Here is an 18908-nt window from a genome sequence, read left to right on the forward strand (position 1 = left end):
CTTTGCCAAGATGTGGAATATCACGTTGATCACTGTGATCGAGCGGAACTGGCGGATGTAAGATGCCCCACGGACTTTGGGAATAAGGGAGATAATCCCAAAGTTGAGGTGAGCAAGGTCAATGGCGCCAACAAAGAACTCCTCAAAGATGGCTATGACCTCTACTTTAGTGGTATTCCATAAGGTCTGAAAGAACTTTACCGGGAGACCATTGGGGCGCGGGGCGGATGTCGGGTTCATGCCCTTGCTGGCCAACCAAACCTCCTCCTCCGTGAAAGGAGCCGTGAGGGCCGCGTTCTCCTCCGCGGAGACGCGCCTATGGGCCAGCCAAATGTCAAGAGATAGGGCTAAACCTCCGAGAGGGGAGGTGGAAAAAGTGCTTTGTAAAATCCATCTACGTGGGCACAGATGTCCGTCGGCCGCCACAACGGGGAATCACCGTCCCAGAGAAAGGGGATGGAGTTCCGGCAGCGATGGCCATTAGTGATAGCCTGAAAATAGGTCATATTGGCGTCTCCCTTGAGAACCCAATTTTGGATACCTCGCAACCGCCAATACGCCTCCTTATTAGTGAAGATGATGGTGAGCTGATCCTAAAGATTGTTTCTTTGAAGCCATTCCTCGGTAGAGAGGCCCGTTGTATCGACCCGGAGATCTAGAAGCTGAATGGAAGCGAGCAGAGTTTGCTTCCGCACCCGTAGGTCCCGTCCGAGGTTCGCACCCCACCCCTACATGAATTGGCGCGATCGCTTCACAAACACATGCTAGGAATCCACTCTGGAAGGGGTGCAGAGAGGGGCTAGGCGAGCAGCCCGCCATTTGCCGTAGATGGCCTCGACAAACCCATTCTGGTTAAGCCAGAAGAGCTCAAAGAGGAACCACAGAGGGGGTGGCGAACGGTCGTCATCGGAGGAGAGGATGAGCGGAACAAGGTCCGACCCAATCCGCGTAATCGCCCGAAGCAAAGAAAGGGGACAACGGAGCTCCCACTCGGGGGGATACAAGAACCCCGTCCAGGACAGAGCGGATCGGCCTGGCGGTTGGTCGAGGTAAATCTGGCGCCAACCCTATCTAGCTCCCGGAGGCCAAGTTCGGTGATGCAATCATCGAACATCTGCATCCGAGGGAAGTTGACCAATTATTGCTCTTGTCGTCCACCAAACAAATGAGGTTAAAATCACCACCAACAACCACAGGAAGCTGAGACGCATCGACTTTCCTCCTCAACTCCTCAAGGAAAGAAGCGGATCGACTGTGGTCGGCAGGGTCATAGACCACGATCACTTCCCACTTGAAGTTCAACACATGTTCGAAGATCTCCATGCTCACAAAGAACCCGCCCTAGTCCATGCTTCCGACCTCAAAGGTGGCATATTTAACACCTAAAAAGATCACCCGAGTGGTCAGTGGTCCCACTAGAAGGGAGCCAATGCCAAGCAAACAGGCAGGAGCTCAAGGGCTCGAGCTCCGAGAGAGAAAGCTTAGCGCACATTGTCTCCTGAATAGCTACTATGTCAATCCGTTCGTCACGCATATATTCGATCAACTGGCGACATCGGCCATCCTGACCGAAGCCGCGGATGTTCCAGAAGAGCCATCGGGGGTTGCTTGACCCCAGGACAAGTGATGTGCTCTGGACGCACAAGACGGTGGTGCGAGAGCGGGTGCGAACTCGGACCTTCACCGCCTCCTCCGGGAGGGGGGGTCCTAGACGGCCTAGGGCGAGCAGGAAGGTCTGACCCGACAGCAGATAGAAGGCGAGCACGGGCCTCGGCCAGACGATCGTCGAGAATTTATCAAGCACGAATCGCCTAAATTTGGGTTAATGGAGGGTCGACTTCGCCCCTAAACACAATCGCCGAATCAGACGCAATCATCGCAAGCCGGCCAAGCGGAATCGATTCAAGCGCAGAAAACGAACAAGTTATGGAGCTAGCAGGGAATGCGGGGGGTACCTGGCTCAAGGTTCTGTTCCGCCGCCCAAAGTGCGGCCCGCTCCGAAATAGGCAGCGTCGGGCTCCCAACGGGGTGCGCCGCCTCCCGCGGGCCACTACGGCGCGAGGATGTCACCGGAGTCGAGGACGCTCTGCTTCGTGTGGAGTAAGCAGCCGAGCGAGGAGGCAGCAGTCGGGCTTCCAACGACATGGTGACCACCGCTGGCGCCACCACAGACTCGATGGCCAGCAAGGCCGGAGTCGGGGCCGATGGCGAGGCCAGGAGGACGGAGGAGCATGGAGGAGCTGGGGAGTCGTAGCCGAGTCTCGAATCTGGAGTTGGTGGTGCAGGAGCGATTGTCACCCGCGTCGCGGGCGCCAGGGCAACAACCCTGGGGTCGATGGATGGAGGGAGCTGGGTGCAGCATCCCGTGGTCGAGCTCCCAATATCAACAGGCGGGGCCTGCGGGTCAATGGAGGGGGAGCGCTGTCGTCGGACTCCTCGTCATCATCCGATTTCGAGTGGCGCGAGTGGTGGTAGCGACCAGGGTGGCCATCATCTCCCCAACCCCCGGGCCACCCCCAAAGCTAGGGAGGCAAGGGCGACCGACATGGTTGGGGGGCTTGGGGGAGATCCGGAGGTCAAAACCTTGATCTTTGAAGAGGACGCGGACTGTGGCGCGAAGCTTGGACGAGTCGAGGGATTTCACCTTGACCTGAACCTCCTCCTCCATGCGGATAGAGAGCTCTTCCACCACCACCACCACCACGCCGAGGATCCAAGACATGCGGCGGATCACCCGCTCCAAGCAGGCAATGAGGGAGGCCGCCGATGAGGATCCACGCCGTGTCCAAGACAGCGACCGCCTTAGGGTCGTTGACCGGCTCTGAGATGTCTACCGCGAGCTTGTTTGAGGGCAAGCGTGATGTCTCTAGTGCGGGTACCGTAACCGTGGCTGACCGCGTTAGGGAAGAGAACCGTTAACACGTTGTCAGAGGTCGGGGTCACCTACCAGTCCCACTGACAGCGGTAGAGGTGGTTGAGCTCGGCCTCGATCGTCGCAGGGGAGGCCACGCCCTTACCTAGGACAGTGACCACCGCGAGGAGCGAGGGGGTGGGAGGCGGGATGTTGGGCACCTCGATGTGGAAGAAGCCCAGACCCTCGATATCGTGGCCATACATCATGAGCTCCTCCACCACCGGGCGGTCTGGGCAGAGGAGAGCAGGGTGGCCCGGGTCCTGGCACAGATAGCAGCACGGAGGATTGGAGCACGAGATCTGCGAGTGTCCGACAACACCGCAGTTCAAGCAAGTCCCTCGGACCAAGGGTTTTCCAAATGCGGCTGGTACCAGCAAGGAGGAGTGGGGGGGCGGGGGTTAGACTGCTACCGTTGTTACTAAATGCGAGGCGCGGGGCGGCCCGAACGAGCCGGGGAGCGGATCTTGTCCCGCCACCGGACCGGGGAGGGGGAGCGGTGTCGCGAGCTCCTCCAAGTCTCAGCGGGGGTGAAGAGCGAGAACGGCCGCGGCGGTCCTCGCGGCCAAGGGAGCGGTGATCCGCACGCGGCGGCGAGCGGTACGCGTCCCGAGTGGAGAGCTGCTGGCAGAGGTCGTCCTCGCGACGCGTGGCGTCAGGGGACGGGCGAGAGGGGGTCCCGCCTGTCGGCTAGACGACGCTTCTGGTGGCCCCCATCGTCTCCTCATTCGCGCGGCATGGGAGGGGGCGGGGAAGAGCCGGTGCGGGGAGGGAGCGAGGAGGGGCGGCGACGGCGCAGATGTGGGCGAGGGTTAAGGAATCGAGAGACAGGGGACGAAGCGAGGAAGGGCACCGAGGGAAACGAGCGGGGGCCAAATAGGGCGAGAGACCAGCCCAAGAGGGGAGGTCTGCGTCGGCCCATAAAGGGGCGCCCGATCCGCGGCCAAAGTGGCCCGCGGGCCCAAAGGGCACCGCCAGCCCACTTGGGCGTGGTCCCGCCTGGGACCTCCTATTTGTCGTGAACTGCGGCAAGGAGTGGCGCGCCGCATGGGGGTGGCGCCCCGACTGGGCCAGACCATCTTTGACAGGGACGAGCTGCAACGCACTGGGGCTCGTCCCATTTGGGCCGGCCCAGCTTATTATTTTGTTTCAAAAAAAATCAATAATTGTTTTTCTATTTTTTGATTCAAATTCCGAAACATATTTTTGAAAAATCCGACACATTTTTATAAAAATTACGGAAAAAAAAAACAAATTCCAGAACAATTTTCAATTTCCAAAACATTTTTTAAAATTCCGAAACATTTTTTGAAATTGCAGAACATTTTTTGAAAACCCAAAAGATTTTTTAAACAGAAACAGAAAAAAAGAAACAAAAAAAACAGTTCAGGAAATCTTCTAAAAAGTTTGAAAAAACCGTCTGAAAAAGTCTATAAGGTTCCTCAAACCGGGATCCCCGCAACCGTAATGTGCCGACCCTTTCTCTGTGCAAAGCCCTGGCAATTTGCCTCTATTCGCGGCTAATAACATTTTCCGTCCCGCCTGCAAGGTGAGGGGCCAGCAGCAAGGGTTTCCCCACCCGGCACGGCCGTCGCCGCGGCTGGGGACGGCGACGACGCGGATGCCACGGCGCACTCGGGCCGAAGGAGCAAGGGGCTAGCGACAAACCGGAGCGCATAGGACCCAAAAGCAGCGATGAAGGGACGAAACGGCGATCGGCGACCGGAGATGCAGGCGCACGCCGGGGAGATGGGCGGCCCAGACGAAAGGGGGGATGGAGGGGCCAGGAGTGCGCCACGAGACCCGGGCGCAGCCACGGTCAGACCGCCCCGCGACACCCCACGTCGAAGCGCGGCGGCGGCGAGCGGTCCGGTGACCCAAGGCCGAGCGTTTGAGAGGTGACGACTGGCGAGCCACCGCGGGGTGCCTATGCGACCGTGAGAGGGCCGTTGGACCGCCGCACCGGGGGTCGAGCCGCTCTCCATGCTGGTCACAGCCGCACAAGCCGGGGGAGCCCGACGCACCACAGATCGCCCGGCCGCGACGTCCGCCCAGTGCGGCGGCGAGGGGGGCGGCGAAGGGGTGGGAGGACCCCCGAGCGGTGCAGCCGGGGAGCTCACCGGAGGAGGGGGGCCGACAGGGCCGGGGTCAGGAGGGGCGATGGCGAGCCTAGTTCAAAATCCATCTTCAAAATGCCTAGGCCTCTTTGCCTGCTAGGTTGTGCGCACCCGCCTCCATGCCATTATTCCATTTCCGAGATTCCAAGAAAATGTTGGTATCGAAACTTACTTTTGGGTTAACTTCAAAATTCCACCTCAAGATTCAAACCGTGCAGTACTGTTGGGCTCAGCCATTCATATTATTAGAAGATCAGAGTAGCAAAATATAAGTAACAGAATGGGTGCATACATAAATTCCTTTTTTGAATTTTGTTGATGTTATCATTCTGATCATGCAGATTATTGTATTGGAAGCATCTTAACAGTACCTGTAACAGAAACGAAAGGAGCATTTGCTGGGAAAGTTGTGACTGAGCACATTTATTTCAGTACAAGGACATAACTATAAGAAGGCATTTGCTCACAGAAATGAAAGGCACAATAATCTCCTAGAACATGCATGGAATTACATAACGATATCTCTGCTATTGCAGCTCACAGTTTCACCAAGAATGTTCTTATCTCCATGGGTCCCAGCTCGACAACAAGGACTTTATCGTTAACCGGGCTACCGGTAACTGGGGCGTGACTACTTTCAGTGTCTCCAACAACCCTCCACTTGAGCTTCCTCATCGCTGACTTCTTTTGGTTGGCGGACAGGTTAGTTTCAGTCAATTCCTTGATCTGTGCAATGGAACAGCACTGAGCATTTCGGGCTAGATCTCTTTCCGAAAGAAAAAGTATTCAAGTGTTTAATTCATGCAACAGAACTTTTTGCACAACAAATTCTTATCATGCAAAGAGATAAAATACAATAAATTACTTACAGTTCTCTTTCCAAACAATTTTTTCAGTTCAACTTTTGCCATCACTGAATATTGTGGGTCTTCTGCAGCCTGCAACACCGGCAAAAAATATTCAGTGAACCAAGTAGAAATAAATATGATATAAACTACAGTTATGTAAATTCAGAATATACTACCTGAAACAAATGTCCCAAGCGGAGAAGTGTGGTCCCATCATCGAGATTCTGAAATATTAAGCCATACTCTGTTAGTGACTAATACTCCTAGATGCTATCAATATTAAGATATATAAGGTCCATTATAGATAGTTCTTTCAGAGGAATAGATAAATAAAATTTGAACCTGCAAGGTGATGATCGCGACATTATCAGGAAGACTGTAATTTGCATCCATCATGCTCTCTTTCACAACACTGTACGATTTCCAGCTGCTCTCATCCTGTAAGAACAATATTAGTATATTACAACTATCGAAATAATATCATGAAAATACTTAAAAAAACATTATGAGAGAACTGTACAAATTATACCTCATGAGCGAAACCAAGAAGAAAGGGTGAATAAACTTTTTGTCCTTGTGTCCTTCGCCAGTGTGCTCCATGTCCAAGCTTGTTAACATTGACATAATAAGTACCCCTAGCCTGTAAGAGTTTGTACGAGGCACAGTTAATTTTCTGTAGGGGAAACACTACAGAGTGCTACTGCTTTATATAGCGAACTTAGTGCATATGATTTCAGGTCGGTACTGGAGGAAATAGAAATGGATACAATACTGTGAGTGAATGTATACCATCAGCCCATCACATTTGCTGTCTACGCAAACAGATTCATCGAGTGGCTCCCCTACACCTCTGCCATCATCATGAAGTATACGCCTAACACCACAATATAAATGATTAGAGGTCGAGTATACAAGGACGCGCTAAACTTGGTTAACAGATTTGTGATTGACTTCAATAGGTTGAAAATGAAGTTGGTAAGGATCTCTATAGTTCATAATACACATTAAACAGTATATTGCATAGGAGGCTTGAAAATAGGTGGTTCCAAAAGAGATAAATGAGAAACTGCTACTTTTAGCTGTTTTAATGGGCACATTGGCATTTCTTTGTAGTTCAAGCTGTCTGCTAGCTTCAAGACAATGGCACCACAGTTAGATATAGAAACCAACTACAATTGGATTGGTCTATCCTGGTAAACAACACAAATATGGTACTGCAATAGAAGCTATAATACCTGTGGAACATAAATTCTATTTGACCATCCTGAATACTTGAAGCTCCAACAGCACGATCAACAAGAACACTGAGTTCATATTTCCCATCTGTTACATACATTCCGAGATTGACCTGTAAAGTCAGCATGAGAGAAAAGTATATAAGAAAATAGAATAGTAGAAATAACGACAGACACGAAAGCATGGTGAAATAGGAAATTTATGTGGTGCACGAAAAATGAGGGAGTGTCACGATAGTTCTGAAAATAAATGCTCTCTTATACATCCTTTTTTCCCTGGTGGCTTTGCTATATGCACGTGTAAAATGATTCCGTCTTTTGCCTACTGATGACAGAAATATATAATGAAGTACATAATTTTGTAACTATTGTTTTGAAACTGAGGCAAAATGTTCACCTCTATCAATTAATCAAGAGGAGTTTGACAGAAGTTTCAAAAAGCAAAAAAGAGACGCAACTAGCTCTACTTTTAGAATAACCTATATTTAAAGTACTATTGTGGTATATTAGATATCAAAGAGTATCTTAGTATTAAAATGTGAATAGAGTGCATACGGGATAGTAATTTCCTGCAACCGGTTGAGTCACTTGAAGATCCCAATCTTCCCTGTAGTCTCTCACCTATAGATGAAATCACAAAGAATGTTGGTGTAAAAGGAGATTACAGAGACATTGAAAACTCAAAATATTAAATTCAGATAGATGTTCAGTAGGGCCTTAACAGTCACCCATAAAATAATTCAGGAAAAAATGAAAAGGTGCTTATGATATATTTAATAATATTTCATACAGTGAGATAATTTTGGACCAAGAAACAAATAAACTAACTAAATCGTAAAAAATATCTGAAGCATAACTTATAATGATAGTTACCCTCTTGAGAAAATCTCTTCCATTAGAATCAGTATAAAAAGTGTGGTTTGTGACCATATTTGCTGTCAGTCTTGTGATGACCTCTTTTCCTATGCCATCATCAACCGGGATTGGTCCAATCTTTTACATATGAGAGGAAAACAAATTAAACTTCAGTGCATGTTCAATGATGATCAATATCAAGTTTTTTGGAATGGAAAAATACAATTCAGGCCCTTATTCTCTAAGGTAGAGGAAATTACTAACCGTGTATTCTACTTCAGCATGATCCTTATCCTTATAGAGTCTTGTAACCTACATATACAATATTTTAACAGATATTCAAATAAGAGATTTACCATAACTAATATATTACACCTGGGAAAAAAGATGTTGACATGAAGGCATGACGAGTTGACAAGTCATAACTTAAACAGTACTAGAAAATAATTACAGGTAAAGTAATTTTGAAGGGTCTGGAGACCGCGATATGGCTGCTAGCTTGACATGGCCACTGATGACCGCCTTCTGCTCTTGCAAGGTAGTGGCATGATTTTTACGGCGAAGTTCAGCGATGAAGTGATTGGCAAAGAACAGTATAGGTGGCCCTGGTGACAAGGGCATCCGGATCAAGGACGAGCTTGACAAGCCGAGTGGAGATCACAGAAACTATTGTGTACAAGAGTCTGGAAGATACTCTCGCCCTGGGGTAAGATAGAAGAATTGTTTTTCTATTTAACTTGTTTTTTCCTCACAGGGGTTCCCTGAATCAAGTTTAAGTAACAAACTGTAGATCTTATCTCTGTATGTCTTAAGGCCGAACCAAAGCTATCTTCCTAATTTAAATGACAAGCTTCCACTGAGAGATCACATGGATCTTCTCCATAACTTGATGCTGGATGGATCATGTATTACATAACAAATGTGGACGACCCACTACTTCTCACCTGAACAGGAGCCACATTGGGTCGGAAAAAGGCGTCAAGAAGTTTAGCCTTAGCCAGATGATATGTTATCATGGAGACCTAAGTTGTTGGAGCTAAACAATATCTAAAAATTTGTCCTATATAGGATTATATATGATGTCCTATAATCATCTATCTTTTCAGAAGATCTTAGCACATAAAAGTGCAACGGCAGAGAAGGTTTAAAGTAATAGCGAAGTCAGATAGCAAATAGATTCCATGTAATGCTATTACTATAGGCTAAAATTTAATTTTAATCCTCGAGTTGAGTAAATTTATATCTGACCTGATAAATCCATGGGCTGAATTGCTGGTGGACTTCATCAACCAGAGGTCCACGGATGACTTTTAACGGTATCTAACATAAAATAAACATAAATCAACAGATCACATAGAAAATGTATTCAAAGTTTTAAATAGTAAATAATGCAGAAGTGAAGTTATTCAAGTAACATCAGAAAGGTAATCCAAGTATTCAAGTGCTATCTCTTTTGTTGGTGTGGGGTTAGTGCATGAGATGGTACGGGAACACATAACTACTAGAGGTCATGTGTGAGTCAAGTTGTATGGTTAAGTTGTATATATAAGAGTGTGGAGGTCCTATTCCTAAGGGATCAAGCCATCAAGAAATTTCCCAAAAATCCACATCTTTTGCAATAGCACCTTGAAAGACTAATTGGATCATATTTTGACTGTTCATCACGCTGTTTAGATCTATATATTTGAAGTCTTGTGATGTTAGGTACCAGAAGGGGTGCCCTTTGAGTGTGGATTTTTTGAACCCCCATACCAGTGTACCCTCTATCTAGACCATCCAGTTCGTGTCAAGATTTGTGCTATCCTTATGCAGAATTTTCTCTTTTTTTGGTTCTTCCAAACAAGAGAACATTTGACCTTGAAACTTAGCAGATTAACTATACACAAGTGTCACTCATTGTATAAAGTGTTTCCGATTTTTTTTTATGAAACATAAATTTGTCAAATTTCAAATTTCGAATGAATTGTATCATTTTTAAACATTTATGTAGCACCAAAAAATCCAAATACTTTTCTGCACATGATAGTACTTGTGTGATTCTGATCTGCAAAGTTTTGAGTTCAAATGATCTTTTATTTGGAAAAAACAAAAAAGAGAAATTTCTTGCACGCACTTTGACGCAAGAATGGATGGTGAGGATAGAGGGTACACTAGTATAGACGTACAACCAGAACTTTGCAAGGAACAAAAATAGATACCATGCTTATCTATTCTAGTTTGCAGAAAATATATCACTAAATAAGTTCAATATCACTATTTATTGTAACTTTTGGAGTTAGGCGATCATGATCAACTATAGTTTGCTGGGTAATAAACTAATGCAGAAAAATACAGAAATCACAAGTAACTTGTGAGTTAATGTTAATAATTTACCCTGCTTCCAAAGACTGCATAGACTAACAGATAAAAAATGAACTTAAACGCACAAATAAGTATTACCGATCTCGAAACAGCAGTTGGTGTAGACCCATCTGGTCTAAAAATATAAGCTCCAGATGCCTGAAGTAAAACATACTCAGACAAACAATCAAACGTGTGAATCAGGTATAATTTAATAGAGAAAAATGTAGCTCCATAATGAAACCTGTGAATCCCCATCACCGGTTCTTGAACCATACCAAAGAAAGCTCTGTTGAATTGGTAAATCCACCTAAAACAGATATAAAGTTTTACTACTGCATATCAGGATGAATAAACATGCGGTAAAACTCCTGCAACTTGCGAACATAATATATTTCCTTAAACTCTGGATACTAAAAGAGTACAGAAAAGCAATATTGCTCGGTTATAAGAATTATCTTCTGGCCATAATTTTCAATACCACAGAATAATTACGCACGACATATTGCTTATCTTGCAAAGTAGGTCAGTGCATAAACAGCTACAAGCTAAATCAAATTTTATATGATGTAACATTCTTTTGTAACAAAATGTTCGACAAAATGGTCAAATCCAGAAATAGTAAATCATACGGTAGTGTTTCTTCATGACATTGCAAAGCATCCGCGAGGCTTCAGGTTTGCATTACAACCTGACGATGAGCTCTGCCTCTCCTGTCCGCTGCGCCGTCGGTCTCCAACCGGTCTTCGACATTTAGGCCTGCCCAGTGCGTTAGTTTCTGATCCTCTATCTTGGTATGCCCCTCTACGGCTCTACATCAGTGGCCTGCGGAAGTCTGACCTTCAGCTCCTGATTGACAGGATCACTGGCCGTTCGACAATGTGAAAAGCTTCTCTACTCACCCGCCGACCCGAGCATGAAGTTTAGTCATGTTCAACTCCGTCCTTGGTGTATCACATGGTCTCGTTTGACGCCTTGACCTACCGCTATGGTTCAAAAACTGTATCGACAAGTTCCGCCGCGGCTTCTTGTGGCGCGGCATGAAGGAAACCAAAGGTGGGCACTACGTCGTCACCTGGAACCTTGCTTGCCACGTGCATCGGTATGCTTTGGCATTCACAATCCGCGTCTGCAAAATAAGGCTCTTGCATCAGATGTCACTGGCTCGAGAAAGTAGTCCACGACAAGCCATGGCAAGGGGTGTCAATCTCCGTTCTCCGCTAAGCAGAGGATCTGTTCCTTTGTCCCTAGGCCACAGCCCACCGGTCCAGGTTATTTTTCGGGCATGATCAGTGGATCAGCAGGCGGAACATCTACCAGACACCGAATCTGGTGCCCTCTGTTCGCTCAGCGAGACAGTTTCTCCCCCATCCACCTTGCTGCCAGCTCCCTGACGAAGCGCCGGAGGACCTGAGCCACATCTTGCTGCAGCGCTCCTTCTCGAGGGAGGTTTTGGTACTCCATCCTGCTTTTTGATGCACCTTGGTTGATTCACTCCTAGCGCTGCAACTTCTCTACCGGAATGGTAGCTGGCGCTTAGCCTGGCTGTGGCTCCAAACTGCTGGAAGGAGGTGAGCCCGCTGATCATCCTCTGCATGCGGTCTGAAGTTCTGAACAAGCACGTCTCCGACAAGGTGGCCACCATACCGGCAGCATTTTTATTTTCTTTTGGCTAGTGCCTATAGCCCTATACCAACCTATCTAGCAAATACTACATCATTTCTCACAATGATACCTACCTGCAACCCCACTATGAACGCTCAAATTTGAACATATAAACTAAAAAAACTGTTTTCTTATCTAATTTTGCACACACGCATACATATATTGATAAATAACAGTCATCAATTAATCTTTATACTTAACTATTTGTGAAATCTTACTGGATGTTAATCGATTTACGTTTTTTTAGCAGAAACGGAATGTGTTAGCACTCACTCCTGTGATAGAATTGGACATCCGCGTAAGTTGTCCAGATGCTGAGGAGAATGTCATCTTTAGAGACCCTGGTCCAACTTCAACTGTGTCTTTGCTTGGAGAAGCGATGCTTGAGACATACCCCATTCTGTTAGATCCTGGATAGTTCAATGGTAAATGATGTAAAACGAATGAAATGAATTAATAATAAGCACTCATATGAAAACCACGTTTTTCATATTGACCTAGCAAAGAATGTAAATCACTAATCATATTTGTAGTGTGTTGCATTTGCAATGACCATAAATTTTCGCTTAGTGATTAAAGCTGATGTTAGTGAATATAACAAAAATAATTCGAAAGCTCATTAATAGTCTGAAGACAACTGCAGCATACATCACATGCCATATTTTAGCACATAAGAAGAAAAACATAGTAACAAAATATTCACTTGTAATATCCTGTTATCAAGCTCATCATGTTCATCAGAAATACTCCCTCCGTCCCAAAATAAGTGTCTTAACTTTGTATTAGCTCTAGTACAAATTTGTACTAAGCTTGAGACAGTTATTTTGGGACGGAGGGAGTATATTATATCATCACTACATTGTCCATAAACAAAAGTTTCTTTGCTCTAAGAAGATTAAAATCCAGCAGACCTTTCTAGTGGAAAAATCACAATTCGATGAAAAGAATATAAATCGGAATTATAATATCTTAAGCAGATGCAATTTCACCTGTTCCCTTGGATTTTGAGACGAAGTAAGTATTCCATCCCATTGGTGGAACAGAAGCCTTAAATACTAGCCAATACTTTGGGGGTTTGTCTGCATTGATTCCGAGATAAGCCTTCACATACAACCTCCTTAAATTGCTAGTCACATTATCAACCTCAACTAGTTGTGAATCAACAAAACTTCCATCAGAGCTTTTTACGACTAGGTGTAAGTCATTGACCTGAAAAAGGAAAATAATTATGGATATGTAGAACTAAATAAGCTCAAGAAAATGGGATTAAAAAAGGAACAAGCCTTGATGGTATATTTCTTTCCGTATGTCACAAAGTACCAAAAGGTTTTGAAATAATCGAGGGTATATTTACGCTTCATCTGTATTGTTCCGTTACAGAGAATCAAAATCTATTGGATAAAAGTGCACAGTATAGGTTTAGATACATACCGGAACCCGTATGAAGTCACTATGTTCCCATCCAAGAGGATTATAAGCAGTTATAACCTGCATAAGAAAATCTAAGTATGTGGAACATCATAACTGGCAAACATTACGTTTAAACAGATAGTACTTACTAAACCCTTTCCTCCTGAAATTTGTTCCTCAGTTGAAGGGCAGTAGCTTATATTGAGCAGTTGGCACTAAACAAATATTTTGCCAATGGAACTGTTAGATCACGTAAACATATTCGGCAAACAAACTAGGCTATATGTAAAGAGTAATGTGCTGTGCTAAAACAGAGCCAATAATGTTAAATAATATCATACTGTCATGTTTCCTATCGAGATGAAGAAAGGTGACGTCGACATATATGTACACACAGAATGTGATAATCATAAGCACTATTACAGAAAATAAAACCTGTCCTAACTCACCTGACTAAACTTTACTGCTGGAGACATACATGTTCCTTTAGAGCTTGTCAGACAAGACAAAGCAGTATTTACACCTTTCTCGACCTACAAGATATGAATAGTCACTCAGTTATTTTGTTTGAAAAACTGAAAGAGGCTTGTCACCAAAGCATTTCTGGAAAAAAAAATTATGAACCTGGGATGCTCCGAGAGCAAGGCGTTTCGAGTAATCATCAGTTGTGTGTTGCTTTGCCGTTCCTGAGACGGCATCATGATGCTGGGCAATTCCCAGTGCATCCTCCAAGCTAGAAGTGAACGATCCTCCCACAAGAAATTCTATTTGACGTGCAGCCTGTTAGGAAAGGCCATTTCCTAAAATTAGCCACTTCCAAACTTGAATATATGATTTTTAAACATCACAATTCTGTGGTTGTAGGTTTGTATTAAAAATATATTATACCAGGTAATATCCACTGAGCATTCGAACATATCGCTTGAAAGTCGGACGGCTCGTAAAATACCCAGTCCAGTAAGCATTTGTTGAATCAGCATATCTGCAATTTGCAATAGCATAAGGGCATAAAGAATGGACTCTTATCATTTTAGTGAGTATCGATAACTTACGGGAAATAATCATCTTGTTTGAGTGGCCAAGATTCATTTGATGCATGTTTTGCATCAGTGTAAATGGATGGAGTAGAATACAGTGCATGCACTCGTCCATCCTGCGGTGTTCAGGACATAATTTCTTATCTTCAAATACATTCAGGACATTAGTTAACCATATCATCAAACTGCATAGATCACTTTAACTAGTGTGTTCAGTAGAACTAAAGAATTTTTTTTACAGGAGGAATATGGAATTAGTTATGTATGTTCTTCTGTTCGAATGAAACGCAGTCTTGTAACCCTGTCACTATACATGAACATAGGGGCATCACTCAAAGCTCATAAATGTTATGCATGTCCTTGTAATATATACTGTTTTCTTGGCCCTCGATAGGGATGTGCACTAGATTCCAGTGGGGGCATCACTCAAAGCTCAAAAATATTATGCATGTCCTTGTAATATATACTGTTTTCTTGGCCCTCGATAGGGATGTGCACTAGATTCCAGTGCTGTGTGTTGTGTTTTCCTAGCCTTTAGGCTTGTAAATGCTGGTTTTACCTTCTTTGCATTTTCTTGAAAAAATATATACGGTTTACCTTTCAAGAAAAGTACGAGAGTCAGCAGAATGACAAGAAAACGAGAACAGAAAGGTATACATCAAAACTTGAGAGCCTCAACTAGTCAACTGGTATTCTGACAGTCGAGATCTATTAACCAGCATACCTTGTTCACGTAATGGATAAGTCTATCCATATTCCGGAACCAGGATTCAGCATACTGATAATTAAAATCATCGCCCATGGTCCACATTATGTGATTTGTACGCGTAACGTTTGCCTGATTAATAGAAACATCAGAAGTCAGATCAAGGTTTCTGTTCAAAATCTACTTCCAAATTGGTCGAGTTAACCAAAAGCTTTTACAAAAAATAACGGTTTACCTGTGCTATGGCTGCAGAAACAAAATCATTAACGCGTTGTTCAACATTGGTGTCAAACAGCAACGGGTCGTCCTACAAATGATTGTTAATGAATATTAAATGTGTGAGAGTTTCTTCCAAGAACTGGAGATCGCTGAAATTGCTTGTCTAAAGCTATATACCTGAACAGGTGTCATGTCATTCAAAACTTCAAAACTAAACCCATCGGGAGGGCTATAATGGACAGGAAATGCATTTGTAAAGATCTGCAGTTCAGTCATACATTTAAATGAATAGAATACAGGTCAATATTTGTCAACATAATTATACATGCTGACGAATAGAATGCATATAATTATTCGCAACAGAAGAATACTATGTAGTAACCTGAGAAGATGAACCAAATGTTCTTGAGCCCTGCCATATAACTTCCAGGCCTTTATCGTCTTTACGCTTTGCCCTATCTTGGTAATCAATTCTTGCAAAGTGCACAGAATCGAAACCAAGCTACAATTATAACAACAACAAAACAAAAATATAAAATCTCCATATTATAGGAATGTTCCAGGAAGAGATATAAGATCACAAATAAAAGTATGAAACAAGATTAAATGTTTTTGAATCAGCATCATATCACAACATAAAACTGAGGAGTAATCTTTACCAGCATAAGCAGGAGTACCTGTAACTCCAGACTAGTAAATGAAAATTAACTAGTGCTGGTCTAATGGTAAAGGGAGACCATGATGCTACCAAGTTGACAAACCACTAATGAAGTTTAATCAGACCCACCTACTCAATCTTGCCCCACTTTACCATGACTCTGATCAAAGATCTGTTTTACCTATTAACCGAACCGTATAAAAATGAGAGACTAAACAAGGGACTACGTGCGTAACTAAATTATCTCCAGGAAGAAATCTCAACCATGACAATCCACCTGGAAAAAACTGGAGTTTTTCAAAGCCTGTTGTATTTACCTCTTGTTTTGCACAAATATGTTGGACTTTGCGGAATCAGATTGCAATGAACTGAGATGTGGAAAAAAAATCAGTCCAGCTGTATAATTTGTAGGCATGCGGCATGCCTACTATACTGAATTCACATTATCCTTCTGAGAGCAGGGGCAAGATGCTAACACAAAAACGCTACTAAGTTCTGACGTTCCGAGGAACAGTCATGTTTCTGAGAGCATGAGCAAAAGACATAACGAAATATTGAATGCTCAGATCGGACTGTGACTTCAGTCATATCAAGCCAAGACGAAATCACTAGAATCACTTACATAGCCAATACATCCATGTAAGCATATGAAACAAATTATCATACTTAAGTAATAAAATAGAGCATCTTGATTTCAACAAAGACTTAAGGAGAACTGCACACAACTACATTTGTATAAATGCATGCCAATCTAGATCTTGATGCCAATAGAATGCAGGGCTTTCATGGAGTTGTATCTTCTACTTGGTCCATAAGTTACTAGTAATCTAGTACTTCAATGTTTTCAGAACAATCTGGAAATGTGATGGTAACATTACCTCTGTTCCTAGCAAATAAGCTTGCACAGCAGAATGACCGAAAGGATCGATTTGCCAGCCAGCTCTTGGAGTCTTGTTGAATTGTTTTTTAATCACCCGATGACCAAGTGTGGTCTGATCAATCATGTCAATATAATGAGTAGCAGCTTCATCATGCATACACCACCCGCCATTTCTGAATCGTAATATCCAAAGTTTATCAAGATTATATATTATATATGTTTATTTATTTATAAAAAGTCCAAGGAAACAATGAAATCACATTACATACATGAACTCGAGCTGACCAGAATCAACTAGCTTGTGCACTATGGCCTGGATTTTTGGGCTTTTCTCTACCCACCACCTTTGGAAGAAGGCCTAAATGCAAAAACACGTCATATTCAGAGTTACGAAGATCCAATACAACTTATTATCAAGTAACATAAAGAGAGAAACAAATTTCTGGCCATCAAACAGTGGTCTAGATCCATTTCATCTTATGAGATTTAAAACATCTAAGCCCTAACTAAAATTGTGTGATTCATGAGAACCAAATTGTAGGGGCTAACACTCGGTGTCAAGTTTAAGTGTTTTTATGTCTGAATTGAGGATAGTGCTGAAATGGGCAAAGTGAGTTAACCCCAGTTCAGATGTCAAGATTGAGGGAAAAAGGGCCATTCTGGCTTGTGTGATTCAATGTTTCCATGAACTACCTTTTTTCTTCCAAGATTTTTCTTACTCGTATTTCTTTATTTATTTTCCATGTAATTTCCACAAGATACATTATGGATTCCTATATACCATGTCACTGGACACTGCGGCTGATTCATACGGCCAATCATTACAAGCCAACTGAAGGATGAACAGTCCTATTGAGGCATCTTACAAGATATGGTCATTTATAATATCATTTCCGGATAAGATGATCACGTGAAAGGTGTGGCCCCACCGCCGAATTAACTACTCTAGATGGGTTTGCACACTTGCAGTGAAACAGTGGATGATTGATGATTCGTGCTCTTTTAAAACGAGACCACCCATCCATGGCACAAGCAAGCAGCAATGACTGTTCAATCATTACCGTGCTCAGTCATAAGGTAAACTAAGGCGGGGACGTTACTTCCTTAAATAGTACGGTACAGTATCTTGCATGTCAACTGACCATATTTAATGAGGTGTCATAAAATTAAATAAAAAAAAATTGAGTATACCGTATCATATTAACTATTGTGTTACTATGTGTAATGCATGACAATAAATGAAAAGATATTACTGTGGGCAAAGCAGAGAGAAACAAGGGGAGAAACATCCAAAGCAAAGGAGGAGGAGAATTGGACGGGGGAATTCGGGCGAGCACGTGACCTGCTCCGCGACGACGAACTTGCGGCCGGGGTCCCTGGCCAGCGCGTCCACCACGGAGTCTAGCGTGTCCATAACGCACGCGCCCTGCAGCAATGCACGCAGACGGAAGAAATCACGAACCGCGGCCATGGAGGGCATCGGCGGCGCCCGCCTGCCCGCGCACGCACCTGGATGGAGTTGTTGGAGCCGACGTAGTACTGGTCGACGGTCTTGAGCCAGCCGACGTCGTCGTGGGAGTGCGGCACCAGGTGCACGTTCAGCAGCCCGGCCGCCGTCCCCGCGCTCGTGTTGTACGCCACGTACCCGTGCGCCTCCCTCGCCGCCGCCGCCGCGGCGAGCAGGGCCACCAGGGCCAGCGGCAGCGCCATGGCTTGGGTCCCTCCTCGCTCGCTTCCTCGGTGCCTCCGTGCGAAATGGTCCGCTTCGCTGGCTTCCTTCCCTCGGGAGTGGGGCGGCGGAGCGGCCTAAATACATGGGTGGGCCGCGCGCTGGCTGCCCGTGGCCGGCCGGCCGGCGGGCATTTCTGCCTTTTTCTTTTCCTTTTTTTTTTTTGAGGGAGGCATTTGTGCCTTTGTGGAATATCGGGTTGTTTTACTACTACTATGGAGTCGCCGGCAGTCAAGGAAAGGGAGCTGCCACCGATAGCACAGGTCCATGCGTGCGTACGAGACCGAAAGAGTAAAAT

General features: G+C 44.7%; 1 protein-coding gene and 1 long non-coding RNA gene across 4 annotated transcripts; one reads left to right on the forward strand and one right to left on the reverse strand.

Annotated features, from left to right (window-relative positions):
- Positions 1-5422: 5422 nt before the first annotated feature.
- On the reverse strand, positions 5423-18660 carry LOC123424592 (alpha-mannosidase). Its single transcript, XM_045108236.1, has 29 exons — positions 18391-18660; positions 18224-18307; positions 17151-17239; positions 16880-17054; positions 15726-15845; positions 15521-15604; positions 15360-15431; positions 15143-15256; positions 14434-14534; positions 14270-14363; positions 14006-14161; positions 13831-13914; positions 13531-13596; positions 13403-13459; positions 12961-13180; positions 12245-12381; positions 10551-10616; positions 10406-10465; positions 9215-9286; positions 8231-8278; positions 7985-8104; positions 7667-7732; positions 7112-7224; positions 6666-6750; positions 6406-6516; positions 6219-6314; positions 6053-6100; positions 5898-5966; positions 5423-5754 (listed from the first exon to the last, which is right to left on the reverse strand). The coding sequence occupies exons 1-29, from the start codon at positions 18589-18591 to the stop codon at positions 5566-5568; spliced, it is 2997 nt and encodes a 998-aa protein (XP_044964171.1). The 5' UTR covers positions 18592-18660; the 3' UTR covers positions 5423-5565.
- On the forward strand, positions 5647-14786 carry LOC123424602. Of its 3 annotated transcripts, none has more exons than XR_006621710.1 (3): positions 5647-5730; positions 8505-8672; positions 14660-14786. It is a non-coding gene; the product is annotated as an uncharacterized LOC123424602 (long non-coding RNA). The 3 variants fall into 3 exon arrangements; XR_006621711.1 differs by lacking the exon at positions 14660-14786 and adding an exon at positions 12222-12301; XR_006621707.1 differs by lacking the exon at positions 14660-14786 and having other exon boundaries at positions 8505-8828.
- Positions 18661-18908: the final 248 nt, after the last annotated feature.

The sequence above is a fragment of the Hordeum vulgare genome, chromosome 1H, assembly GCF_904849725.1.
Source record: "Hordeum vulgare subsp. vulgare chromosome 1H, MorexV3_pseudomolecules_assembly, whole genome shotgun sequence".
In the NCBI taxonomy this organism is placed as follows: domain Eukaryota; kingdom Viridiplantae; phylum Streptophyta; class Magnoliopsida; order Poales; family Poaceae; genus Hordeum; species Hordeum vulgare.

What these genes read in the sequence shown, in the direction of transcription:
- LOC123424592 (XM_045108236.1), bottom strand. Translation starts at nt 18,591, where the DNA reads ATGGCGCTGCCGCTGGCCCTGGTGGCCCTGCTCGCCGCGGCGGCGGCG. An exon ending in CATTTGGTTCATCTTCTCAG is followed by an intron (nt 15,605 to 15,725) that starts GTTACTACATAG and finishes ACTGAACTGCAG; the next exon opens with ATCTTTACAAATGCATTTCC. An exon ending in ATAGAATTTATGTTCCACAG is followed by an intron (nt 6,751 to 7,111) that starts GTATTATAGCTT and finishes TTGTGGTGTTAG; the next exon opens with GCGTATACTTCATGATGATG.